The sequence below is a fragment of the Athene noctua genome, chromosome 6 (assembly GCF_965140245.1).
Source record: "Athene noctua chromosome 6, bAthNoc1.hap1.1, whole genome shotgun sequence".
In the NCBI taxonomy this organism is placed as follows: domain Eukaryota; kingdom Metazoa; phylum Chordata; class Aves; order Strigiformes; family Strigidae; genus Athene; species Athene noctua.
Window position 1 is genome coordinate 47,400,385 of NC_134042.1, and position 27,664 is coordinate 47,428,048.

At 40.0% G+C, this 27,664-nt stretch overlaps 3 protein-coding genes across 9 annotated transcripts in view; 1 reads left to right on the plus strand and 2 right to left on the minus strand.

The window, feature by feature from the left end:
• KIAA0586 (KIAA0586 ortholog) overlaps window positions 1–8,331 on the minus strand; it is a 73,182-nt gene extending 64,851 nt beyond the window's left edge. For all 5 annotated transcript variants that reach the window (XM_074908880.1, XM_074908879.1, XM_074908881.1 and 2 more), the window contains exons 1-8: window positions 7,806–8,331; window positions 5,916–5,995; window positions 4,754–4,823; window positions 3,466–3,532; window positions 2,593–2,770; window positions 1,948–2,181; window positions 1,237–1,411; window positions 563–733 (exon numbers count right to left, since the gene is read on the minus strand). In XM_074908880.1, coding sequence (XP_074764981.1) covers window positions 563–733; window positions 1,237–1,411; window positions 1,948–2,181; window positions 2,593–2,770; window positions 3,466–3,532; window positions 4,754–4,823; window positions 5,916–5,995; window positions 7,806–8,115 — 1,285 coding nt within the window. In that variant the 5' untranslated portion in view covers window positions 8,116–8,331. The remainder of the gene's footprint in view (window positions 1–562; window positions 734–1,236; window positions 1,412–1,947; window positions 2,182–2,592; window positions 2,771–3,465; window positions 3,533–4,753; window positions 4,824–5,915; window positions 5,996–7,805) is intronic.
• A 176-nt stretch (window positions 8,332–8,507) lies between these two features.
• Window positions 8,508–27,664, plus strand: TIMM9 (translocase of inner mitochondrial membrane 9). Of its 2 annotated transcripts, none has more exons than XM_074908885.1 (5): window positions 8,508–8,625; window positions 13,174–13,242; window positions 13,574–13,669; window positions 16,376–16,751; window positions 27,037–27,664. In XM_074908885.1, exons 2-4 carry the CDS (start codon window positions 13,204–13,206, stop codon window positions 16,508–16,510), a joined length of 270 nt encoding a protein of 89 aa, XP_074764986.1. In that variant the 5' UTR covers window positions 8,508–8,625; window positions 13,174–13,203; the 3' UTR covers window positions 16,511–16,751; window positions 27,037–27,664. The 2 variants fall into 2 exon arrangements, with proteins under 2 accessions (XP_074764986.1, XP_074764987.1); XM_074908886.1 differs by having other exon boundaries at window positions 8,537–8,625; window positions 13,179–13,242.
• The window catches only part of ARID4A (AT-rich interaction domain 4A), a 48,100-nt gene continuing 47,487 nt past the window's right edge, over window positions 27,052–27,664 (minus strand). For both annotated transcript variants that reach the window (XM_074908884.1, XM_074908883.1), the window contains exon 24: window positions 27,052–27,188. In XM_074908884.1, the coding sequence (XP_074764985.1) occupies window positions 27,085–27,188 (104 nt within the window). In that variant the 3' untranslated portion in view covers window positions 27,052–27,084. The remainder of the gene's footprint in view (window positions 27,189–27,664) is intronic.

A 27,664-nucleotide genomic window follows, 5' to 3' on the forward strand; every position in this document is an offset into this window, starting at 1 on the left:
CCTCAATCTTAGATCCTCAAACAATTCTAAACACTACCAACTAAAAAAAAAAAAACAAATATTTTTTTATATTTTGTTCAAAATTGTTTCATACCACTAAACTGATCAAAAGCAGTAAAAGAAAATTACTTCACATTTGCTTTACATCTGCTGTTTTCTTTATACCAGCCCACAGACCCTGTGGATCCATGTTTTTGAAAAAAAATTTTCAGTTCAACCAATAATAAAGACAAAGTTACTGAGTAGCTCCCAAGTTTTACATTATTTTATATAAACTTCCTTAAACCTGACAATGAATGGTCATTTGATTTTTCATCTGAGAAAACATTTCAGTGGGCAATCATGTCTAGATGCTGTAGGTTATATCAGTATATCAGTTATATCAGTACTGTCATTAAGTCTTTAGTTAAGACTAATCCTTCCCAAATGTACTTTCAAATATTTCGAATATATGTTTTTAAGTGCTAGCAACCCAACAGCTCAGAATAGGTGAGCATCACACCAAGTAATCCCCAGGCCATCTATTCATGACAGTGGAGACAGGAGTGTCTTATTCACATACCTTCACTTGTGGATTTGGGAGTATTTTTCTTTTCTGCTACAGAGTTTTCTTTCATTGAGATTTTCACATTTTTCGATACAGGTTCTGGAGCATACCTCCGAGGGACAGGTGTCTTTAGAGGAGATTTTTCTCTATGAATCCCACAACTTTGAAATTGGCTTGAATATGCTTCTGGGGGAAGAAAAAAAAAAAGTGAAGTTATTTAAATGTTAACAATTTTCTTCATAGGAAAAGAAATCTAGGACAAAACCATGCCAACATTATGATTTTTTCACAAAAATGCAAAACTTTACAGAAGTAGTTAAATAAGTTAACAGGAAGAAAATTTCATACTTCCGAGTGCAATTATAAAGGGATCAAAAAAATCAAAAAAATCCCCCGACTGTATATGAACTGGTTTGCTACAAGCTTCCATACAGATTATTTCTCAGTAAGATTATTTTAGGTTAAGTCTAGGTCTCTCTTAGTGCAGACTATGCATTTAGTAAGCTCTCATTTTAAAGAAAACTGGAACATTTTCAGAATATGTAGTATAAGTTATATAGTATATTAGGCAATAAAATCAATTATACAGAAGAAATGTTTACTACTCGTTACTGATGTACAATCCAATAGTAATGGAAAATTAATGCAAAACTAATACTGAAAATAAGATATTAAGAATTTGTCGTCACCTTGGGCAGGCACACCACTGGCAGGAAATAAACCTCTCTGACACGAAGACACTTGGTTGGTCAGCAATTGCTGTTCTGGCCTCTCAGGTTGTTTTGCCATCATGAGACTGGAGGAAGGAGGGAGGTGAATTTTCTGGAAGCCACCTGTGTTGACTGCAGAGCTGATGAGATGAGACTAAGAGACAAAATTACAAAGTATTCCTGACATATGCATTAGTTTCCCCAAGTAAAACTTTAAACATGAATACTTGCTATGTAATCATATCAAACAGATTTTATCATACTATTTGAGAGAAAAGTAATTTGCAACAACATTGGAATATAGACATGCTCAGACATTATTCTGCCTTTAAAAAAGCACTCAGGAATCTCTGAAGAAACTATTTATAACTGTTGCCAAAATTTTTAATCTGACTGGCTACTTGTTAAATGAAAATTTCCTCGATTAATAGAGGTCTAAACAATTTCTTAGAGAATATTTCACAATTTTTGCATTTACTTTCAACAGACACAAAAATTAGTGAGGAGGGGAGCAGATATCTGGGACAGAGTCAGAAATAAAACTTTTCCTAAAAAGCTCTAAGCTTGTGTGCTGGCCACTGGATCTTTCTTTCTTTTCAATACTAAGATACAATCCAAATTACTGTAACATTAACACTGAGATACAGAAGAAATGATTAAGCTAAAGCTTCTGCATTGTTACTTAGATACCTGAATATTCATTTGCTGCTCCTGTAACTTTTCCAAATGCTGAATCCGTTGCACCATGAAAGCATTCATTTGTTTTTCAAGCTCACTGACTCTTTCGTGACAGTGGGGCTTCTCACGTTGAGCCTTCATATTTGTTTGCTGTTCAGCAACATGCTGCAGTTGTCTGTCTGTCTCCTGCAGTTTATGAAGTAATGCTGAAACTGAGTTAACTTTTGCCTCCAAATCATTTTGAACCTGCAAGAGAGAAAGAAAAAGAAAAAAAAAAAAAAGGCAGGGAAGGGAAAACAATGTTACTGCAAAAGCAGTGCAAGCATGAAGAGAAACAAAATCCTTCCCGAATGATTTGCTTCCCAAAAGACACAAATAAAATACTAGTTAGCCCCTAACATTTGGTGGCTCAGCAATACTATGAAATTCTTCGAAAAGATAAATCAAATACTCTCTGTCCATTTGCCCATTTAGCTAAATCCAAATGAGTTCTCTCTGGTATGCTGGTCAATAGATCTGAGATTACTAACACACAGAAAACAGTAAGCAGACACATTCAGTCTCTCCGGCTCTACTACCAACAATTTCAGGCTTGCTTAGAACATCTACTATTTTAAGTGGATAAAGAACTAATATTACTCCAAGCTACTTACTCACTTTAAGAAGCGGAGCTGTAGTAGCAATTGCAGCAGCAGTTGCTGCTGCGATGGCTGTTGCAGAATCGACTTCATTGTGTGCTGGCCTGGTGTCATGATCAACGCTTTCCTTTTTTTCTGCAGCGGCATTTCCAAAGAGCTGCACCTTCACCTCCTTAAGTACAGGATTATTTTGAGTTCTGTAAAAATAGACAAGTGCCTGTAAATACCATTGTTTTCTCCATATCCCCTCCAAGTAAATGATTTCTCACATGTAGCACTGATATCACTACTTATACAAGCATTTTCCCTTGAAGCTGTTGACACCTAAGAAACAATTTTACTCTCATTTTTTTTACCATGACACAAGAAATTTCTCAGGATTATGTTACATATTCTAATACAAAAGGCATTTCCCTCTGATGACTGCAACTGGACAAAGAATATGTTTACAGGTTGCATTTTGCAAAATTCAATGTACTAACAGCAAAGTCCAGTTAAATTTCTGATCTTCAAGACTTCCAGCCTATGGATAAACAGCTCGTGTCCATATCTGTCTTTTAAAATATTATATGGTTTTAGCACAAAATTAACTATCTATCGGGAGTAGATCTTGCCTGACTTTTGTATCATGAAATCATTAATTCAAATAGTCTAAAGGCATTACCAAAAATATCCAAAATAAACAAGATATTGCAGTGAGCTCTGAATAATAAAATAAACTGAAAACACCTTCATAGACAGAAAAAGAATACAAGAGAACAATAAAGAATACATTTTCCTTACCAGGAAAAACGCAGTTCTCCTGCATTTTGGCAGAAACTGAAATTGCAGTGCAGTAGTATATCTGTACAGAAACGGAACAGCTGAGATACTATCAACACCACATACTTACTTTTGCTTTAATACTGCTCTCAAAGCTTCTTTCTGGCCAGTAGCATATTGAGAAATAAAAACATCATCTGTGGGGAAGAACATAAAATATACGTTGTCGGGTCAATTGACACAAAATGTCTATTTTAGAGGTAGATAAAGCGTTATTTCAACCACATGTATAATTTTGCTGTGAAGAATCTGTTGCCTGCACAAACTCCATTATCTATTCCAATAACAAACCGTTTCCTTTTACTAAGTAGCAGACCTAAATCATGAAGAGAGTACAGGTAGGTTTCATTTAACACAATTTTATCTAGTATTGAACGTTGTTATCAATTAAATCTATTTTGGTACACTGTGAAAATGAAAATACCTCACCCTCATAAGATTTTGGGGAAAATGCCATATAAATGGTAACAGGAGCTCAGACAACCCATTCAAAAAAACCCTGTAAATTCTAACTTGAAAAAAATCTAATTTAAAATATAGAATTGTGATATGAATATTTCCCCACAGTCATAAATTATAACAAATTTTCTTAATTGCTTTAAATTATGCTAAAAGGATTACAGGCTCTCCTTCATCCACTGATTTGGCAGGTTCGGTGTTTCTCTGCTGTTGATTACACACAGCTAGTACACACATGCTGATAAGCCAGCTAGCTCCTGCCTCTGTGAATGTAAAAGAGGAAACTAAAATACTGATTTTTGGCCTTTAATGGGGGTATTGATTTGTGTTTCTTTCCTCTACACAGCCACAGATATCCAAGAAACCTGCAGAAGTGCATTTTCTTTAAAAAGTCTTCACTTTCCCAAATCTGATTGAAACTGACTGGCAGATTCATAAGTTATAAGAAAAGGCATCGAGAGTGTGATTTGTTAGATTCTTAAGGATTAAAAATACACTTTTTATGGCATAGCTTGCTGGCAGAAAAATAAGCATTCATAGAACAATTACAATGGGAAAACATATCCAAACAAGGTCCCCCTTCAAATTGTCTATTCAGAGACATGAATAGTTTGGTTAGCAAAAGGAATCTCAACATTCTGGGGCACTGGTAGAAGTCCCTCTCAGTTAATCACAAGAGTGACATAAGATAGAGTAATGCCAGCAAGACTGAAGTAAAATTTGCAAAGTTTAAGAATGTAAATTACAATTATCATCTTTTTATCAGAGAAACCTTCAAGTATTTTCACTCAAAGGTTTCTATATTGAAGAAAAATAGCTAAGATAAAGCTGCCTTTTCGTCTAATTTATCAGTTTTCTTACAAAAAAAGGGGCTGTAGCAGTACCTCGGTGTGTCCTACCTTGAAGTCTTCTGCTATTTTCCAGTAGCAGTGAAGGATCTTCTTGTACTGCAGGTTCTCTCGGATAATCCTTCAGAACAAGAAGAGCAAAAAAGCACAAGCATAAAACCTTTGGTATCACTGGCCAAAATTTTAGAAGTAGATGGAATTGCTGCAGATACAAATGTACGCCTCTCCACACGCTAACACAAGGACTATCTGGAACAAAACATGTTAAAATCTCTACCTCAGAATCATCTGGACCTCGTAGTCAAGAACTTACATGGCATTTTAGGGACAAAAACCCTAGAAACACAATTCAAATTAACAGTAAGCACTCTAAATGTTGAGTAAGTGTACTCTCCTAATTTATGGCCAAGAAAGTAGTAGTGAAACTACATGTGTTTAAGTTGGTACAAGGAGCTAATCTCAAACAATTCGGGACTACCCATGAACACAGAATTGAGCACTCAGAACACTGACTGTGAAACCAAAGGGACACACCTGAATTTTCTTGAAGCGGAATCCATGAATAACCAACGTCTATGAGGCGTCATAAAGGCAAGTTAGGAAGCCAAAAGTCTCTTCCTTAAGTTTGTTTGACAGTGGAGTACTCCACCATACTTTTGAGACTTTTATTCAGCTCACTAGGTCTACTTTGAGCTATGCAGAGACATTGCTGCAATCCTTTCACAGCATAAGTTAATTTTATCTTTGCATGCCCTAGACCTAAGTTTCCACTCTATGTAAGGCACAACAAACCAACCAAAAGGAAACAAGCCTTTGAATTGTAAGTATTATATTACAGAGTTCCATGTAAACTAATGTCTATTTCGTAATCTATGACGAGAAAAAAAATTCTTTTAGGACTTTTAAGTTTTAGGACTTTTAACAAATATTGTGCCATGTGTAACTGCCTTTTAAAGGTAAGAATTTCACTAAAATTTACAAACAAGCCTTGGTACTAACTATGCAACAGGTAACAGCACAGTAAACAAAGCCCCTCCAAACACCTCAGCATTAATATCACATTAGCAGCAACTCAAAGAGGAAAGCAGCTACACAGTTATTGTGCAGAAGCTGAGCTGAAAATCTGCTATGCTTTTACAGAAGCTACAACTTTTTGAGAGAAATGTTGTTCTCTTAGTTAGGAATTGCAAGAAGCACCAGTAACTCTTCTTACCATTTGTGATAAAAACATGGGTTCTGTAGAATTTTCTACTGACAGCTGACGTTCTGGATGTCCTTTAGTACTTGGGATTCCTAAAATAAAAGAAGTTTTACTGTGGTCATAATGATTTGTTATGCATTTTCAGTATATCTTTACTAACCCAAATCTCAACATTTCCTCTGCCTGTATTTTTGAATATCTAAACATAATGACTTTCATAACACAAATGACCACAGTCATCAAGCTGAATCTTACAAACCTTAATGAATTCTGTGAACCTGGATTATAGACTTGTTTTACAAGATATGAAAAAGTCTCTGTAAAAAAGAGCATTAAAAAAATTAAACGTCTAGCTCAAATCCAAGTCTAAAGATCATAGGGACATAGAAAGTTACTTGTCTAGAGAGACAATTATAATTATATGATAACATATCTTAAAGAAGGACACTGAGGACAGTACACATTTTAATTATGTCAGAGACTACCACAAGAAAAATAACATCTTTTGAAGCTGTTTGAGCCTTGACCCCAAAAAAAGACTAAAATCCCTTCCCCAAACTCCAAAGACTGTAATTGGTATGTATTTTAAAGAAACAAAAAGAATATTCTGACTAGACAAGTAGCACAGATTGCGTCAGTTTTGAATTTGAAGAGTACACGGTACATCATCACTATGGTCTCATTCTGTTAAAAAAGACTTAAAATTATTTACTTAATACTACTACAGATAGTTTTTTTTTTTTAAAGTTACAGAAAAGGATGTAATCTTTTTTTAAAATTTTGTTTATTCATCTATGTGAGCTTCATTGGTAGAGGCAGCTCACCAGAACACTTTTTTTGTGTCAAGCAGGTGGGGTTTAGGAGGGTTAGGATTGGTTTGTTCATTTGCTTTCCAAGACTACAAGGGAAGAAAAATAATTTTAACATGTAAACTTTAAAATTACGGTAGATAGCAGGGAAACTTGTTTTTTTCTAAGAGTTTTTTTGAATAGTTGTTTAAGTGACCAGCTCTGAAACTCATATTGTTTGATAAAACCTGCAAAAACTCGGCTAATTAAAAATAGAGCTGCATGACTGCCTCAGAATGCCAGCTTCTAACATGTAATACCTATTAACTTTCAAGTCTCCAATAAACTATTTATTTAAAAAGGCGAAGACTGTACAGCTATAGCTCGAACATCTGCTAACTCAAGCTCTCCAGAAAAAAAATAAAAAATCATCTTTAAAGAAGCAGAGAAAGAGAAGTGTTTAAAAGACTTCTGATCACTCTTCCAGTATAAAACCATGAAATAATTCACAAAATTCCATGAAAACCCAAAGAAAGCCCAAATACTGGGACTACTCAGAGCTGTCTGTTGGCAAGAGCAATACCTGTTAGGCACAGATTTGCTTGCTGACTATACCTTGGGTTAATTAATAAAATTGAAGAGATACTTATGGTGTCTAAAAAGATGAGCTACAAAGCGCATTAAAAACTGCGACGGACTGGAAAGGCATCAATCTTGTTAACTTTCTTGTTTAGGTCCCTGCACGTGTACGCTGTTTTATCCTCTGATTCTGCCTAAAACATTCCTGCCCAGTATATTTGAGAAATGTCACAATGAGAGACATGATTTTTCTGACACAGGATGATTACTGCCTGCTAATTAAGGACTAGGAATCTGGAGTCAGGGCTGGAGCTCCGTTGGGGCTCTGACTGACCACCTCCTCCTCACAACTCGCTTTTCACGTGCAAAACACAGTTTGGGAAAACAAATAAACACAGATAACTTTTGAAAGAGCGCTGACATTTGCAGTACCAGAATACAACAAGTCCTTATTTACGAAACTAATACATGACTGAAAATATTACACGACGATTTTACCTCAAACCTAAGGGAACACTCCCGGGAAATCACGCACCTGGTGCCGCGCCGCGGGGGGGGCCGTGGGGCGCTCCCCCACAGGGAGCCCTGTTTGCTACCGAGGCTGGAGGCACGCAGGGGGCTCCGGCTCCAGCCAAAGCCGCGTCAGCTGCCTGGCAGGGAGAAACACCTTCACGCAGCTTCTTGACAGCGATCGCCACTTTTTTCATACGGCCACCAGCTCCTGTCACACCTCCAATGAGCTGTGAACTGTCCCTGCGGACACCCGTGGAGTGAATGAGCACGTCGCCCGCCGTGAGACTGACCAGGGAGTCCCGGCTGAGGCTGGAGTTGCTTTCCGCTTCCATGAGGCTCTCATCACGCAGCTCTGGGCGGGAGCCCAAAAGCAGCACCCTGACAGCCTGTCCCTACGGGCCGGGCGCCACGGCGGCGGCAACCTCCGCCTCACCGCCTGCTCCCGCGCAGAGAAAGAGGCCTGAAGGCTCCGGGGAACGGTTCCCCGCCGCTCCCCGGGCACGCCCGCTCGCCCTCGCCGGCGGCCTGGTAGACAGAGAGGCGCGGCCCGCTGCCCGCCGCCCCGCCGGAAGCGCCCATTGCCATAGCAGCAGCGCTCCCTCATGGCTGCGCGGGGTCCGTCCCTCAATAGCGTCCGGAGGGAAACCTGCGCCCGAACCCCCCGGTAGGGCAGCGGGGGGGCCGCTAAGAGCGCTGCGCCTCGGGCGAGGAGAGTAAAGCCGTCGGTAAGTCCGCGCTCGCCGATTCGCCGCGTGGGGAATCGGCGGGGCCGGGAGGCCTGCTGCGGCCGGGCCGCTCTGCTCCCCGCCTCTCCCGCGCGGTCCGGGCTCGTGGCGCTGCGGGTGAGTGTGCGCGGTCGGGCGCTCCTGAGGCGGCCGCCCCGGGACGGACGGAGGGAGGGAAGGAAGGAGCGGCCGCCCCGGGCAGCCCGGCGGGGCCCCGCCGCCTCACGGCAGGCCCCGCGGCGGTGAGGGACGGGCGGCCGCAGGGCGCGGGTTGCGAGGACGGGCAGGCCTGGGGCAGCCGTCAGGTGCGGCCGGTACCGGGGGAGGCGGGGCGGGCGGCGCTGTGCTGTGCTCGGAGGGACGGCGAAGGTCCCACGGGTGAGGAAAAATCCGGCCTTCTGGGGGCATTTTTCTTGTGCCGGGGCGTTTTTTCTTCGGCGCGGATGGAGGGAAAGGGGCGCCCTCGTGTACCCGCACCGGCCTAACGGGCGTTGGGCCTGTTGGCTTGGGGCTTGGTTTAGCGAGTATCTCCTTAGGTAAAGAAACTCAAGGTGCCCTTGAAAGCAAGAACTGAAGGATGTATTAAAAGAAAAACAAAAACCAAACAAACAAACCGCGAGGTGAAATTATTTTATCTCCATTTCAAGTTTTGAACTTACTGGGTCACAAGTATCAGTGAAGCCTAATTTAACTTAAATTGGAGACAACTTATGGAGAAATATGTGTTTTCTCCCAGGACAGATGTCCTTGCTTGTGTTCAGTCTGTTCAAGAGGCTCTCAGCGTGTCTGATTTCAGACTTCCTATGTTAATTTGCTTTTGGCGTCAAGAGATAACTTATACCATTGGTGTTTTTTTCTTCAGAGCAGGGTCTAGCCCACAGCCATGCCATCACAAATCACAATAACCTGTGCACCAGGTATATCTTATTATCCAGCCACGTTCTGACCTTTCTCATCTCACCACATGCCTCTGAAGGCTGACTGTAGTGTGTGGAACCAGAAGGAAGCTTTTGTGTAACCACATTGCAAGCACCAGTTGGAAGGAAAGTGGCTGTACCTGACCTGGGGGGGGGGAAGAGCTGGGCTGTGCCGACACAGCGGGGCTGTCACCGCTGCCTCTCTGGGCTGGTACAGGACAGAGGGTTGGTTGCTCAGGCACACAGCAGTGGGAGTATTTGTAGTTTGATTAGATTTGATAAAAGAGCTGTTTAAAATCCATGAAGGTTTTTTAAATCAAGTTCTAACCTAGTAATTTCAAGCTATTAAAAAAATGCAACTTTCTCCACAAGTTGTGGGTGCTTTATTTTGATGCATTTCTTTGACGATATTTTCATTCTTTCTCCTTTTTATGCACATGCAGAAACACTTTTGTGGTGTTCTGTGTGTACAATTGGAAGCCAAGGTTTAAAAAAATTGTAGCCGTCCATGTATAGAGTAGTTGTACCTACACCTAATTTGGGTTTTAATTGGGATTACAAGTGTGATGTATTTACAGTGTCTCTTCACAGCCCTTCTCCCCCAGTAAAATGTAACTCGTTGAAAAAAAACCCAAAACAGTTCCAGTTTAGTTTCCATGAGAAATGATACAGTTGACTCAAGATTAGGTACTAGACACTGCTGTTGATGACATCGGTGGGAAAAAAAACCAAAACCTTCCTCACTGTAGTTTACAGGGCAGGCTTCACCTGTAAGAACTCCAGGCTGTTAAATGGAGGCAGGCTTTTCGGCCACCCAGCAGTAGTACAGTAATAATCATCAAAATCTCTGTTCCAGTTATTAGTGCTTAGGAGTTACGTTCATGAGCCCTCTGCTTCTGAGGGTCTGTAGATAGAGCTGAGGAAGCTGTATTCCCACATCTAAGATGTTTTGGAGGAGTTTTGACCTCTCTAGTTCTGGCTCGTGTTCCTCCTGCTGTGGAAACAGATGAATGACCCAGGTTAGCTGGGAAGCCTTAACCTAATCACTGTTTTTATGTAATAAACAAGCTTTACCTTTTAAAAAAAGCTGTCACTCTGTAGTGATTTTGTGTTTCCATGGCAATGGGAGTGACAGCCACAGCAGAAGGAATTATTAGAGGCATTTTCCAGATTCTAAAATGGGGCTGGATCTAGCACAGAGAACATGTTTGAATAGGCTGAAGCCTTTATTATCTTTGGTAAGAGGATAGAAAATCCATGGTGCCTAACTATGAGAAATCAAAATCTCAAGTTATCCTTCTAATTTTGCTCAGAGAGGCTTATCTTAAAAGAATGTCTCTTCAGAACATCAAAACACACTTGGAAGAGCTCCAGGGCCTTTCAAGAAGGGAGACTTCCCAGCTGTTGCTACTTTCCTGGTGAACCAGAATGTCCAGACCACGTGGCCCTTGTTGCAGAGGTTTACTCAAGAGATAGCTGCTTCCTTCAGTGTGACATGTTTAAAAATGCAATGCCAAATTTTCAATTCACTTTTAGCCCAGCAGAAAGTAATCCAGGCTGCGTAGGTTTAAACCTTGAAGCATGCCAGAGTTGTTTGAGCAGCTATGTAAGAAGCTCTGCGGTGTGTTAGTCATGGTGCCAAGCCCCGTAATGGGCTTTTTCATCACTTCCCCCCCCCCCCCCCCCTTTTGCTTGTTTCACAGACAGAGGGGGAAGGGGATAAACAACAGGCAACTTCAAATGATACATTTAACCGACTTTAAGAATAAACCAGATGTGCACATTTCTGGTAACATTCAGGTAGTGCATTTTTAGCTGTTAAGGCAACTGCCCATAATTTATAGCTACTGAAGAGGCACAGTAGAGCCATATAATTTCACTGCCTGCTGTGTGGAAAGTGTAAAAATACCTGTAGAGGGACAAGTGTTTCGAACACTTAAAATCAGGTAGCGCCATTGTGCTGACTTAGATCAGAGCTATTTCCCAAGTGCAAGTGTAACCACTTTATGGAACTGCAGTTCAGTAAATCTGTAATTTTAAGCTTGCCAAACTAGTCACAGAAGAACAAAGATCAGGTTTGTTATAAATAAACAAGCATAATGAAGCAATGCTGAGTGTGAGAAAATGGCACAGTTGCAGCTTTTAGTTTTCTGTGCTAGGGAGAGGACAAAAGTCTTTCCTGTTCTCTGCAGTTTCTAGCTCTTTAATAATCTACTTAAACCGTCTTTATAGAATTGTCACTGATTTTTCTTCTGACAGGCTGGGAAGTGAGAGTGGAGTTGCCATCCATTTTCACTAGTTGTTGTCTCAGGTGACAGTCGTGTCCACTTCTAAAACAAGTTAGAGGTTTACATTAACCTGAGAAATGCCTGTTTTTTTCTGAGCAGCCATATCCTGTATGTTCTCCTTAAGGGTAACCTGTGTGACCTACTGCCCAAGAGGAATTCTTGGTCGTGGGGGTTTGCATCTTAAATCCAAGCATAATATGTGCTCTTTACCTCCAATCCCTGGATTGGCTTCCTGTGTAATGTTAAGAGGCAGATGTTTTAATCCCTTTGCTACTGGGAGGGGCTATAGGGAGAGAGAGCATGCTTGTGAGAGCTCCATAGTGCTATTTTTAGTTGCTTAGTTTTCCTTCTGTTGTAGAAATAATTACTAACGTCTTTTTGTTCTTGTTCAGAAAGCTTGCTTGCCCTCTTGCCCGCTCCTACCCCGTCAAGAGACTGGAGTAGTTTAAGCTTCCTAAAACATGAATGTCTTGCTCAAAAGTTGGCAAAACATAATACAAGATCAATTGTAAGTAGCCCTTGCTAAAGGGCTAAAGGAACTTTTTTCACAAAGTGATTAAACTTCAGTGATAATTTTTCTTCCACAAGTTGATGTGAGTTAGACTGAAGGATCTTGTTCTTGTCAACGTGTAATATTAGCTTGCATTGTTATCTGTGATAGGTCTTAGATAATGTGAAAGTTAAGGGAGAAGGAAGACTAGCTTTCAGTATTCTAGGAAACCTGCAGGGATGCTTTCAAGTATTAACTTGTTTACCCTGTTGGAATAGGAATGTCAGTCTTCCTTGAGGATGCTTGCTTAAATTCTTGGATCCATGGCTGTTCATTCTTCCCTTTTTCTTTGTCTGCCTCACTTCCTTTAAGGCCATTCTCATTCTTCTACATTTTCTTGCATTTAATTCACTATATTCAATGACCAGAACATTTGCTCTAGTTTAATTTTGGTGAGAATGCAGCTAGATAGAAACCAGACATTGTCTTCTCTGGTGCAAGCTGGTTTATGCTGCATCTATTCAGAGTGGCTACCATTTAATACTTGCCTTTTTTTTTTCTTTACTGTTTTTACAGATTCCATCTAAAGTCGCTGAAACTATAATGCTAGAGAATGTTATTTCTTGCTTCTCCCCCACTCCTGCCCTAGTTTTACTTTGTGAGTTTAAAAGCATTTATAAAATACCTTTTTTTTTAAAAAAAAAAAGTTACTTTAACTGTAAGCTTAAAAAGTGTTTAAAGAATAGCAGTTAAACAGGTGGATCTGGGAAGGTTTCATACCTGGAATTCTTGGATGTTCTTTCAACTGAATACATTTCAAATAGGTAACTTTTCTTCAAGTGGATGGCTTGAAAGTTTGTTAGCAAAGTTGCATTTAAGTACACTTCAAGAACATATGGAAGTCCATTCTGTTGTAAAATGTGCAGATATATGTATGATTTTTTTGGTGAAACTCGACTTTTATTTCCAGAATAGGTGAGTCAATCACAGGCGGTAGAATATGGCTGGACAAATATCAGAATCTGATCAGATCAAGCAGGTAAGATGATGTATTCATGAGTGGTGGCTTTGGAGATCTTTGTCATGTAGAGTAAAAGGTGTAGGGCATGAAGAAGGACAAAAAGTTTAAGTTACCATCTGAGTTAAGGCCAATTCTGTAGCAACCCAAATGTAAAGATTTGACCATCAACAGACAACATATAGTATCTGAGTACCAGCAGCATTTGGTGCTGAAATCTTCTGACCGGTCGTCAATTTCTCTAATGATTTGTCCTTTAAATGTTAGTGTCACCAGATGGCTCATGCAGCTATGTGTAAGAAAAATTAATGTAGAATTTTCTTAATACTTATTGTCCAATTTTTATTTATAGTTCAAGGAGTTTCTTGGAACGTACAATAAACTCACAGAAAACTGCTTCCTGGATTGCATAAAGGATTTCACTAGCAGAGAGGTTAAACCAGAAGAGGTAGGTAAATGCTTTTAATGACCCTTTGGTAGAATTGCTGTGTAGCATTTAAATTTCAGAGGCAACTTGAGAAAGTTTTGATCTCTCAGCTAGCTAAAAAGCTAGGTAGCAGTCTTCAGTGGAGTATAGGTGTTAGTGTGTGACTTCCAAGTGAGAAAGGAAGTGAGGTAGTGGAAGAAATAGCTTGTCTGTAGTTTTGCTTCTTCAAATATGTCCAAAGTGATGACATATTTCTTTGCACCCTAACAGTCTGTTTACAAAAAGAAAGCAACCACCCAACACCAAATGCTTTTCATGTGTTAGATCATCAGCTACAGACAAACTATGGGCTTGGATCTCTTGAGGTTTTGTCATTATTGTCTTTTCAGTATGCACACAGTGAGGGGATCTTCGCGGTCTCGCTTGAGTATTGGCTGCTTATTGCAATTCTGTGTATTTCATTCTCTGAGCTATCAGTGGAGGTTCTTGTGCCTCAGCTTCTGATGGGTGGTATCTTTGTGGACATGGAAGTTGCCCACCTACAGCCTGCATCTCGCTCTTTGAAGGTAGAGTCCTGCTGAAATACTTGTTTACCTACTCACGTTCCCTGCATTGTAGTTAGTGAGTCATAGAAGCATAGGCCTCCAGAGCTCTGGCTGTTAAATCCACTTCTCTGCGTTGCAGGGAGCTCCATCACATAGTCATCTACAAAAAAGAGTAAGCTCTCTAAGAGTAATTGCATGGTTTTTGCCTCTCGAGAGGCTGTTTCAGAATCTCATAATTTTGTTGGTTAAAAGTTTAATAACCTTTGCTTGACTCTGCTGGCAGGGGAAAAAAAACAAAACCAAACTATAAAGTTTTAAACTAATGTTGGTTTTGAGAATTTTCTGCCTCCTTGAAGTTTAACTCCTCAGCCCAGGCAAAAATCCTGTCTCCTTTCAGCTTCTGTTTCGCTGCACTAAACAAAGCTCTCTTAGCTTCCCAAGGCAGATTCCTTGCTTCCATGATCTTCTCTGCTTTATTGACTACAGGTGGTCAGAATTATTCTGGATAAGGCCTTGTTACTGTCTTTTACAAATCCATTTTGAATTGGTTGAACGATACAAGAAGTGTCAGTTAACAGAACTGACAGAAGTGTTAGTGGCACAACCTCTCTTTACCTTTCTGGGATGGTATTTGATTTTCAGTAGAGGGTTATAGTTCGTTCTTCTGCTACCTGAAGTGTTACTAGAACTTATTTAAAAACAATGGTTCATATAGTCTTTCATTAAAGACCTGGAATCCAAACCCAAGGAATGCTTATTGGAGGGGAATTAAATTTAAGATTATTTAGATACAAAGATTCTTTTTTTAGATTCATAGATTCTGATCTGCCTTTTTTTTTTTTTTTTCTTCTGTAATCTGCAAAGCCCTGTCTGGCTGCGCAGGAACCATCAGTTAATGATGGAGGCTAAGAAGACACTTTTTCATGGGAAGTTTTGCCCATAATTATCCATTATGGGATATTTGCAGAGCCTCTGGCTTTAGCCCCTACCAGAAAGAGGACACTGATCCAGATGGACCACTGGTCTGATCTGATATGGAAATTACCATGTTCCTATTTAAAGTTGTAATTTCTAATTAAATAATTAAGATGAATACCTCCATGAATCCCCTTTGAGATTCTACCTTTGAAAAAATGGCTTCTCACCTCTTGCCCTACAGCACGTCTGCACTGCAAGTCTGGACTTCCCAGGGCACCCTATCACAATACCACACCTGCTGGGAGCAGTACTGGGCTTGGGGTAGTTCCAGAATTTGTTTCCTAGTCAGACTTAACTCCTGCCTAACAGGTTTTGCTGTAGCTGATGCCAGGTCAAGGATGGGTGCTGGGTGGTATGCGTAACTGCGTAGTTTTATTTTGTCTTGTTCATTTTCAGCCCCTCTGCTTTTCACATCCCTTTTCACTGAACAGAATCAAAGCAATTTCTGGTTTTCTAGTAATCGTGCAAAGTGGTTGTCTTTCTATCTAAATTTGTTAACTTTTACAGTGATAGCAAGGTTTAGCAACATGATACAGAATATCCAATTGGTAGAACTGTTGCTCAGAAGTTATCTCGTAACTCTCTACACTTAAAGAAAAAGAAAAAAAACAACCTCTAAATTTAAAAAAGAATACCATGGGTGCAATAGGCTCTGGTATTTATTTCCCTGTCCAGCTGACTGATAGAACTTCAGTGGGTACTCTGGTTGCTTTTGTGAAGCTTAACCAAGCAGGCACGAGAAGACCGACAGATAACTGGAACAAGGTCAAAAAAAGGTTAAACTGAGCTACCACACAGTAGACTGTATTTGGCTATCAAAAATAATTCTGTTTACAAACACATACTGAAAAAAAGAAGATACTAATTTCATAAATTTAGTATTTCTTGCAAAATAAAATGCTTTATATACTTTTATTTCATGAGAGGAGCCCAGTGATGAAATGATAGTATCTCCTAGATATGAGATGTTTTCCATGAAGACTTTCATATGAGAAATATCTTTTATCTTTCAATATTCAGACATCCCTGAAAAACAAAACTGTACATTTGTCACTGCACGGAGAGGCTGTTAGCCCGTCACCTTGAGGATTAACACAGTATATGAGACGTAGTCATTTATTCCTGTATATTATTATATTTTGGGTCCTGTTTGGGGGAGTGTTTTAATTACTGTGTAAAGCCTTCTGTTTCCCTCTTCCTATAGATCACGTGTGCAGATCACTGCCTACAGAAGTATTTAAAAATGACACAAAGGATCTCCATGAGATTTCAGGAATACCATATTCAGCAGAACGAAGCTCTGGCAGCTAAAGCAGGACTGCTTGGCCAACCTCGTTAGACAAGAGCACTCTGTTCAGACTTTACAAGCAGTGCCAGTGCTCACTGGGCAAGAACACATTTTGGATTTTCTACTGTCAGGATTTATGTCCAACAACTTGAAGAGAGTTCTAGATGCTGTTCAGACAGTGGAAACCATGAAGGGTTAAACTGGTGGACTGGCAATGGAGTCTGTTTCTGAGGTGCTTTTCACTCTCCAATGGAGTTATATTGACACAAACTTTTCCAGGGCCCACAGACTGGTATGTTTAAATTTCAAGGGGGGTGGGAGGGTTTTACATCCTTTCTGCTAGGGCTGGTTCAGATGAAAAAAGAAGTGTAATATGGGAAACACACTTTTCTATTTAATTCAAGTAAAATAAATGGGAACTGTAGCCTTGTATGTACATTCTTTTCAAAGATACATCTTTAAGGCACTGCTTGAGAGCAGTGTTTAGTTTGCTGTGGTCTCATTCCTCGTCAGCTACTACGGAGTTCTGCTCATTTGTGGCTGCTTTAAGTTGCTGATAGATAACAGAATTAGTGACACTGTTTCAGCAGCTGGGGATTTGTGAATGTGTTACTTCCCTTTAATTTGGGAAGAACATCCGTTGAGCCACTCTCACAGGGCCTTGTGATCACTCTGACTTTTCTGGAGTGCTGGACGGTGACAATTAGAGCATTGAGCCAAGGGTGGTTATAAGTGGCAGACAACTGCTGTAACTAATGAGTTCAAGTAGGCTGGGAAGCTCTGGCAGCTTATCCTGAGGTTATGTTTGCTTCATGCTTTACCAGGTCACTTACAAGGGACAAGAGTGTGTTATTAGCAGCACCTGTGCCCAAGGCAACCTCTAGGCACTCCCTGTTTCCCTTGGGGAACCCCAGGGGTCCTCCAAACCCAGCTTCCCTGCCTGATGCAAGCACAATGCGCCCCAAGCACTGAGCTTGCTGGCAGCTTTCTCCTTTAATTATGTGAATTCCAACAGAAAATAGAAGGCATGCACAAAACGATGTCTTTTTTGCTGCTGGATGAGCATAGAGAAGTTTGTGGAAGCTAGCTGGTCTGATGTTGTGGGTTTGGTTTAGGAAAAACACCAAGCCTTTGAAAGGATCTTGGTAGCTGAAACCCTGCAGTCAGATTGTTAGTACAGTAGAATGATAGCTAACAGGCACATTTTACTTCAGTTCTAACTAGTAAAATAGAGTAACAAAAGGAACTGAACATCGGGATTACCATATCAATTTTGAAACTTAAAGCAATGAAGACTGAAGCGAAATATTTCATGTCAGCTGCCAGGTTCTGTTCTTGAGTAGAAAGGCAACAATAAGGAACAGAAATGGCAGGAAGCCTGCCTGCATGCTTTCTTGCTGTTACCTTCTCTATTTTTATTTCCATCAGCAGTCTCAAAGAATTGTTTCCTGCCTGTTTGTTTTTTTTTTTTTTTCTCTTTGCTACTCAAACTATCCAGGCTGTGGATTACTAGGCCCTGACTGCAGCACAGTACACCTGCCTCTTGCACTGGATGTTGCTCCATTTGCTGTGGTTTAAAGCTGCCCCAGCTCTCTACAGAAATCTGTTCATATGCCTTTCAGAGGTGGAAGAAACAAGTATGTTCCTACAGTCTCATTTACACATATTTTGTACTAGCCATATCACAGCTCCTTCCTACATAGCCCATGCCTTGTTACCTTGGAGATGGCTAAGAGCTGACTCGAAAATAGTAAAGGCTAAAAAAGAGCCCAAATAAGGCAGCAAGTCTCCAATGTCCTATTTTTTCAAAGGAATGACAGGCTAATAATATCTAGATTGTTTTCTACAATCAGGCCACAAATATTATGGCCAATTAGAAATAATCTATCTAAAGTAAAGATTTAAGGCTTTCTTTAAAGCAGGGTTTTTGTTAAACACTTGAAAGTAACATGTGATTAAAATTAACCCATTTTTCCATTGTATCTTAGTGTGCAAAGAGAACAGTTACTCGTAAGTGATGGGACAAAGATGTTTGTCTTCTGGGCAAAGCTGCATGTGGCTGAAGTGAGGGAGGGTTACAAAAAAAAAAATCTTGGTTTTCCCTTGTGTTTCAGTGTTTGGGGATTTGGAGGTAGGAAGATGTTTAAATATTAAGACAGATTCACTGTACAAAAGGTTAAGCAAGTGTTAAGGGGACTGAGTTAATAAATTACTTGCTTTCAGGTTCCCTAGTTTCCTTTTACCCCAGTTTCAAAGCTGCCCTAACCCACTGTTATCCAGGGAAAACATGTATTCTTAAAATCTAATCAGATGTCACATCCCCCTGCCTCTCCCCATGCTCACTAAACAAATAGGTGGAATGAAAAGTGTCGCTGGAAGTACCAGCATGATGTTGATAGCTGCTGCCCTAACAAAAGCCCTTGACTTCCAGAGCAGCAATGTGCTTATAGCAACTAGTTTGTTTAGGGACGTGTCTGTTAATGGTGACTGTTTTGAACCTAACTAGAATGCAAAGTAAGTTGCAGCGCTACTGCACAAAGATGCCGATGAAGATGGAGTCACTGGCTTGCTCTTTTGGATAAGCAGATTTGTCTTAGCTCTGTTTCACTCAAAAAATGCTGTGGTCTTTCCACATCTTTCAACCCAAGCGACTGCTTGAAGAAAGATGATACAGATATATTTTAGCTTGGAAACGAAGTGCATCCATGTAACTAAAGCATCCAGGTGGTACAGACAGCAACAGTGAAAACTTTATTAAAAGATTAACTTGCTTTGCTGAGCTTCAGCTTCCCTTTGCTTCCTTGATGAGTTTAGCACACCCCGATGGCTGGCTCAAATCATGTTATTTAGAAAAGAGTGCCCTGAAAGATTCTGTTAAGAGGATTGTGAGTTGAGAATGATTCATGACACAGAGTGTTTCAGTGCCCCTCTCGCATGTTTTATCAGCGTGTATTGTCAAGGTGCTGCAGCTGGGCTTTCCTCCTTGCAGCAAGATCTCCCAGCACCCAATTCTCGAAAATATTTAACTGCAAATGCAAGAATCATTATTTCTACAATACCTGGTTGGATGTCCACTGGGAAGGCTGGGAATTTTTAGAAGGCAGGCCAGGCTGCATGTTTTCTCCCAGTGGTGTATTCTAACCTCCATGACCTAGCTTAATCTGGAGCGTTCTCCATCCCTTCTCTTGAATAGCATCAAGTTTGTGTGGCATAATGAAATGCACAGCCAGAATTGGAATAAAAATGAGAGTACAGCTTAGTCTCTGAATCCTAACTGAAAGGCAACAGTATTTAAGATAAAGTGTGTAGACAGGTGAATCACCTTGATGAGGCATATTAGGTTAGGTGCAGAATGGAACCAGTTTTGATGGAAGGAGGAGCAATGGAGTGCTGCTGAGGACGGAGGACTGAGATAGCTGTGAAAAAAGTGAGCCAGAGTGGAAGTGGGAGGGGAGAGAAAGTAACAGGAGTGCAGCCTGCCAAAAACTGGCTTGATGAGACTGGGCTAGCGAGCAGATGCTCATTTGGAGGTGATGTTCATTGCAGCAGAGACAGGAACACAAATCCTTCCTGCTGAAATGAATGTCTGAACCAAAAGGATAGAAAAGCATGCAATTAATAGTCAGCCCACAGAAAACAGAACAATTTCAACAGGGAGGGTCAATGGAGAGACTTGCTCCCAAATGCCCTGTACATCAGTGGTGCTGGCAAAGTGACCAGATCAATCATCTGGAAGATTATAACAGAGGCTCCTCTCTCAAGGATAGGAGCAAAGTCCTAATTTCTATAATCCCCATGCTGAGAGCTTCAGCTACTGAGCTCTCTGATGGAAGGGAGGGAGAGGATGCGAATGCAATCTTCTGTGAGGAAACTGTGGATTAAATACCCAATGCCCAGAGATAGATTGTGGCTATGCTCTTAAATACCTAACTCTGAGAACTGGAGTTTAAGTGACAGCTCTTTTTCCAGCATTTTTTGTTAACTGGGTTAGGAAGTCAGCACAGAGCATTTGAGGAATCTAGTTCAAATCTTGGCAAGTCCATTAAGCTCAGCTCCAAAATTTCTTGAATGAGTCTGGCCCAAACTCTAAAACCTGTGAAAGCAATTAGAGCATGTGACACTTGCATTACGCTTGCACCTTGAGTTGCAAGAAGACAGCATTAAAAGAACTTTTTAAGTATTTAAAGTTACAATTCTGCTCTTAGGACTTTTTAAATTATGTTTAACTTTATGCTTATGAGTGTTAGGTTCTTTCTGTAAACACAACAGGGAACATTCAGCATTCAGACTTTAGTAGTTCAGGACTGGAAAATGGTGGTCATCTGTTTTCCAGATTTCTCACATACAGAAACATGTAACTGAAAAACATACGAAAGACCCTAAATCACCTTTTTTTTTTTTTTAAAAAAAAAGAAGATTACAGAATGGACCATGTTTGGTTGAAGCTTTTTATTCTGCAGCTCACTTTCCTCTGATCGGAGGGAAAGTGAGAGGACTGCTGAGGGAGTTGTGTAAATATTTAAGGTAGTATACTTGACATAGCGCTGTGTTTACGTAACACGAATGGGAGCTTATCTAAATTTCAAATAATCAAAGTAGAAATCCAGTTGGTGGCTATTTCTGTATTTTACAGCTCCTGCCCTTACTAGGAGATCGAAGTGGGGACCTTCTCCCCCTCACTGTCTGTTCAAGCACATGTTGAATTTCTGTGCGGGCGGCTGCCCCCAGCACCTGCCAGGAGCTGTTTGGAGTCACAGCTGGGAGGAGGGTTTCCAGCCTCTAAACCCACCACCTCATCGCTAGGAGAGGGGTGTTGGCCGCCTCTCCTGACGTGTTTTTTGCAGTGGGGTCTGGGGAAGAGTGGCCTCTGTGCCTGCACCCATGGAGGGGTGGAGGAAAGAAAAAAACCCAAACCATAAGCTTCTTACAGGTTTTTATTGCCTTCAGGGCACGTAGGGATGTTGCCGAGGGAAGCGAAACGCAGCAGATGACAGAGGTGAGGGTGCGGCCACGGCGGCAGAGTCGTGGGGGCAGCCCTGAAGAAGGCAGCAGAACTGGAGCCACCGCTGTGACAGGGCCGTAAACTGAAATGAAAAGAGGAAAAATCATGAGCGTAAAAAACAACAGTTGTTAAGAAACCCAACCCAATGCTGGCAGTGGGGGACTCTAAACAGCAGCACTGCATGGGGAAACTGCTGGGATGGCACACCGTAGGCACTCGCACGTGGGAAGCAGCGCGTAACCAGAAGGAATCAAGGGTTTGGGGTTTTTCTAAATCTTTTTTTCTTTTTAAATAGCTTGAAACCTTACCCATTCCTAAGGGAACTAATTTTCAGGAAATGAATGAGCATCAAGAGAGTTTTAAGCTGCACATACATGTAAGTGGCTTGCTAAAAAGAAAAAAAAAATAAAGGCACACTTCTTGCACGATATAACAAAGTATTCTGTACAAATTCCACATTTTACCGCTTCTTACATAACTGGCATAGCTGGCGGGATCATGGCAAATTAGGTCAAACTGTACCCAGATGAGGGATTAGAGGAGGAGGAGTTTAGAAATAGCTGAAGACACAGACAGGGCTGGAATGGAAATCTTGGGTTACTCACAAGAGCTGGGAAAGAGAGATATGGCTAGTAATGCAGAACTCACCAACAAGGCTCAGAGGGAGAGTTAAGCAAACGTGCTACTGATAAACAATCTGCAGGTTTTCACAGCTGTAATGGAGCTCTAGTGCCAATTTTCTTTGCTGGCAATGATGAAACCTAGAGAAAGTAATTGTTGCAATGTTTCTGTGGTTTTTTTCATAATGAGTGAGCTGTACTGGTGAATTAAAGCAAAGTCTTAAACACAGACATTTTTTCACCTCTGAAAACTATTGGTATAGGATAAACAACAGTATCAGGGTACTAAATAATATAAATAGCAGGTAGTTGCAGACCTGAAGCAGAACCAACCAGCGCAGCCCTGCTCTGGAGCAGAAAGTAGGATTTCTCTGAAAATGGGAAGAGCAGGAATAGCAACATAAATAACACTGAGGTAATTCAAAACAAAGAGGAAGCCAGGAAAGTCTTATTCTTAGGAAGGGTGAGAAACAGTCTGCTTTCACAATTAAGATTGCCTTATCTTTTCAGTTTTCTTTAACTGAAAACACAGTATTTGTCATTGGGCTGTGACTAATCACAAAATCCACCACTCCACTGCATTAAGGCAAGCACATAGTCAGACCAATAACACTGTGACAGGAAAAATTGAATTTAAATATTCCTCCAAAGCAATGGATGACACTAATAAATGCTTGTGGAATTTGGGGAACTCACAGATTTCCAAAACAAACACAATAAATACCAGTTACTTAGTGTTAACTAATAAAGTGAATAATTTTAAAATCTCCCAGAGATCTCTTTAAAAAAAATCATCCTCTTTGATAGAAGGTAGTATGGGAGAATGGCAGATTTTCTCAAAATCTGAGGGCAATAGCTTGATAAATAGTGTGAGCTAATTATAAAATGTCTTTTTCCTAAGCCCTGGAATCACAGTGACTCAGTCTCTGGCAGCACCCCCATTGGTTCCTCTCTTTATTGTTTCTTACATCTCCAGAGGTAGTCTTTGTCCTGCACACTGTAGCAAATAATAAAATCCCAAGTACAGAGAAGTAAAAAATAACCAAGATTTTACTGCAAAACACAAGGGCACAGTGGAGTAAACAGCTCAACATACTTTTGTTAACACATTCATCTTTTGTTTCAGCTTGTAAATCTTTCTTCTGGCTCCTCTGTCAGATTTGTTTCAAGCCATCAAACCAAACGTGCTCTTTTCTTAGAAAGAAAACAACAGCATTTTTTAGACTTAGTGCTCTAAAAGAATTCCAGTAAATGCTGCCCAGGAAACCCATTTGGCTGCCTCAGCTATCCAAGAATATTTTTAATGCGAAGAAGAACATTTTATAAGAATATTTGTTTTTTAATGTGAAGTTCCATCTGGTTGACAAACCTATCTGGAGAGAGAAGGCTCTCTCAAGAGTGGATAGTCTGCCTGAGACACAGGAGTTGACAGTCCTAAATTCAGATTCTCTTTCCAGCTCCTCATCAAAGTCATCCTGGATAATTTTGGTAGCCATTGCTGTGTGGCTCTCTACATGTAAAATAAGAATATGCATCCATTTTAAAAATTTCTGCTTATCTAATGCCTTAAAAAAAAATAGATTCAAGTGGAATTTGTGCAAAATACCACCAGAAAGGTGATTTAAACACCTTTTCTCTTCCACTGCTGTCCTTCAAAGGTCTGCTGCTCTCTGTGAAGGCCAGATACATTATCCTTCATGAAGATACATGCTTTTATTTGCCCTTGTTATGCTTTTCTTTCACTGATAATTACTACTGCAGATCTGTTTAACCTCTGTTGAAATAATGGCTTGTTACTGTTGTTCTGACATCTTTGCTTCTCCTGCCTGATCTGTTCAAACTGATGAAACAAGAGAAGGTTTCTCAAACACAAACAGTCTGATGGAGGAGCCAGAAACAAGTGCAGATTTAACTGGGTGTTGCTAAACTTGGACATTAGAGAGAAAATAAAAACTCATCAGCATACACGTAGCTGGTACGCTTTGTGGAAAGTAAAAGCTAAAACAGGTAGGGAAAACAAATCTTTTCTTACCTTATGTCCTTGCATACATATGTTTTATGTTTTTTCCAACTTTCAGATGTATGCTAATCCCAAAATAATAAATCTGCCAGAAGTCTGACAGTTCTTTGTATCAGTTGCAGGAGGTGGGGGAAAGAGTCTGAATTCTTATAGCCCTGTTCTTTTCAACAGTTCTAACAGCGTTTGATCCCATAATCTTCATTATATATATATTTTTTTTTACCTCCTAAGCTTGAAATAACATCATTTTGAGAAAAACTGTAAAAGATTAGAAGGCAGGAGAACAGTGTGAAGCCTGCCAAGAGTGCTTTAGTTTTGACTGCTCTTACAGACATGATACCTAATCTCTTCTTAAAAAAAAAAAAAATCCCAGTTCAGTGTAATCATAATTCCTGCGTCCTCAACAGCAGAAACTTTCATTCAAGGCATTGGAAGACACTTTGGAGTTTATTTGATATCAACAAAGCAGAAGTAAGGGGGATTATAGAGTTAGAAATAAAAGATCTATTAGGATCTCTTGTTGATTTCACCCTCAGAACAGGATAGTCTGTATGACATAATTAATCTTCTTTTCCCTGTGGTATTTTTAAATGTCGTAAGAAACTACTTTAAACATCTACTGAATCATGTGGCTAACTGATACGCTTCTTGCCAGAAAGATAAAACTAGGAAATCAGTCACATGCTCGAAGCTTTGCCAGAGGCTTGGCAGAAAGTCCCCCTTTTCTTGCAGGTTTAGTGTTCTGCCAGAATAATGATGTTAGGGGTGTGGGTGGGTGTCTGATGAGTGCTACTGCAAAGTAAAGCAGGTGGAAAGAGGAGGTAGGAAGCAAGTTCTCTGTCAGGGAGCTGTTAGAACGGGTTTCCATGTTTCAGCAGGCAGCGTAGATGCTGTGAAAGCCTGTCTTGAGGTAGGGGCAGCGCAGAGCCCGGCCACCATCTCTGCCTGGGGAGTGTGTGTATGTGCCTGGTTAAGATCTGACCCGGTTTGCAGGCAGAGGTTAACTACCTGCAGAAGATGGAATTAATCCTATTATTGCACTGAATTTAAAATGTACTTCTGCGACTACTAAACGTGGAAGATAATCTGATAAAATGTGACCCGTGTTATTTCCTTTTAAATGAGTATTGCTTTTTATTCATAGCTATCATAAGATTAACAGTAGAAGTTTGCTCTGAAAAAAGTCTTTACAACAATTTATGGAGATTAATCTTCCTATTTATGTAAGTTCAGACATTTACAAGAACAATCACTTAAATAAAAATAGAATATAAAGCCTATGTTTAAAACATGGCCTTTATTAATGCTGTCTAGTGAGCTCCATATCTTACATTGAAAGAGTTCTGCTTTGCTTAAGAAAAGACAGAAAAAGTGCATTTACAAGAGTACTTTTTCTTTAATTTTCTGCGAAAATGGAAGGAATTGGAATCACAAGTTGACAAATGTTGTAAAATGAAATTTCAAGAAACATCAATTTTAGTAATGCTACGCCATCACTAGTGTTTCGTTCTGACTTTCTGCCGTGTGAACCAGAATATCCTGATATACAGTCTAGAGCATCTATGTTATTACTCTACAGCATATTAAACACAGAAAAAGGGGTTAAGAACCCCTTTCAATGTACAAACATGAATAAAAAAATTGATAAAAAAATCACTTTTATACATAATGTATATGCAAACTGTTTTAAATACATGGTTTTGGAAGAGTTATTTACAAACTGTATCTGCCTGTGGGACAATCCACAGACAAAGCATACACAGTTGCTTTACTTTGTTGCATCTCAACTTTGGGAGATATAAATTCATTCGGCAGTATAGCAAACATAAGAACTTGTGACAAAGTATCTTAAGGGCAACCCGATAAATTTTGTTCCTCAAAACAATGTAAGTACTAGGACTGCCAAAGTTTCCAAATAAAGTCATAGTTTAACCCAGCTGCCCGCTTAGAGATCTGTGGTGTGGAGGCTACGTAGGCAGACCCAGCTGACGTACAGGCATGGCTACTGGATAAAACCTCCTTAAGAGCCGTAACTGGTAAGTATGTTTTAGCGAAAGAGTGAACTAACCTAGAATTTTTTTTCCAATTTTATTAATATTTTTAAAAATACATAAAAATACAACATCCAATGTCTGAATAAATATATTTAACAAGTTGCAAGATACCTTATTTTACACAAAAATTTCAGCTTTAGAAATCTTGTTAAATAACTTCATTGTTGTTATATATTTCATTTTTCGTCTTTTTGTAACAAAATAAAAACTCTGAAATTACATAGAAAAAAGACAAAATATTTTTGTCAAGGGATAAGATAGTCCACTGAAAACCTATTCACAATTCCACTGTAAACATTAATAAACATTAAAATATTTGCATAATTGTGTGCTCAAAAATCCTATAAAAAGTGGAAGACTTATTACAACTGTAGTTTTCAGTCAACTACACTTCCTTTCACAATTTATTTTGTCCCATTTACACCTTTAAAACTGGGCACATTGCTGAACACATACTTTGGCAGTTCTGTATAGCAAGTGCTTCCACAACGAGGAACTACTCACCAAGAGTTAACGTACAGCTCGGTGAAAGTGCAGCAGTTACTCCACTGTTTTTGATCATACTCTGATGTCTGTTTGGTGCACTTGCTTTTCTAAGATCTCCCTAGAACACCTGAATGCTTCATTGGACATAACTTTTCAAATTTCATAAGTGCCCTTTCTCTGCATTAATTAAAAACAAAAACAAAACACAATGACAAGCATGTCACATTGTGCCTACAAACCTTCAGTTACCAATGAGCTTAATTTCTCTGAACAGTAAATTAAACAAAAGAACAGGGTAGGAGGGGAGAACAGGTACAGTCCAGCAGTGGAAGTGTGTACAGGATATACTTGGCAATGTCAAACCAGTTGAGTGCTTTTCTGTGGTTGAATTTCAGGATTTATGTCCATGGCAGCAAGTTGCTGGCAAGGCAGAGAAATGTGTATCACCTGCATTCTACAGCAAGCACGTTTTGTGGAGGAGAAGATGATGATGGACTCATTCCAGTGTCTGATGAAGCGGATGACATGGATGCTCCTGTATGTGACACTGAATATACAGAACAACACGTCAGCATCGGGTTATCAAAGAACACGTCAGAATGAAGGTCTTGGCTATTGGGTTGTTTAAAAGACCTCAGAGAAGTGGCACGGTCACGGAAAGCTGACACAGATTTTGTGTCAGTTGCTTTCGCTGTTATGTGCGCATAAACTGGATGTGTGACCTGACCCTGTCTGCACCACAAACCAACTGAAAAGATAAACCAGATGAGTTATTAGGCTGAAAACTCAGACTGAGCTTGAACTAGGAAGTCTAAGTTTTTAATACCATTATAAAATAGGGAATGTGTCTGTTAGCTTCAAGTTCTGAAAAGACAAATTTTTTTTCTAACTATGTACGCATACAAACAGATAAACTTTTTTTTTTTCAAAACCACTGTCAATTAAAAACTCCAGGTGTTTCGAGTTATGTATTTTCAAGAAAATTAACTTCTCATGGGAAGCATAAAGCAAATCTGAAAGTTA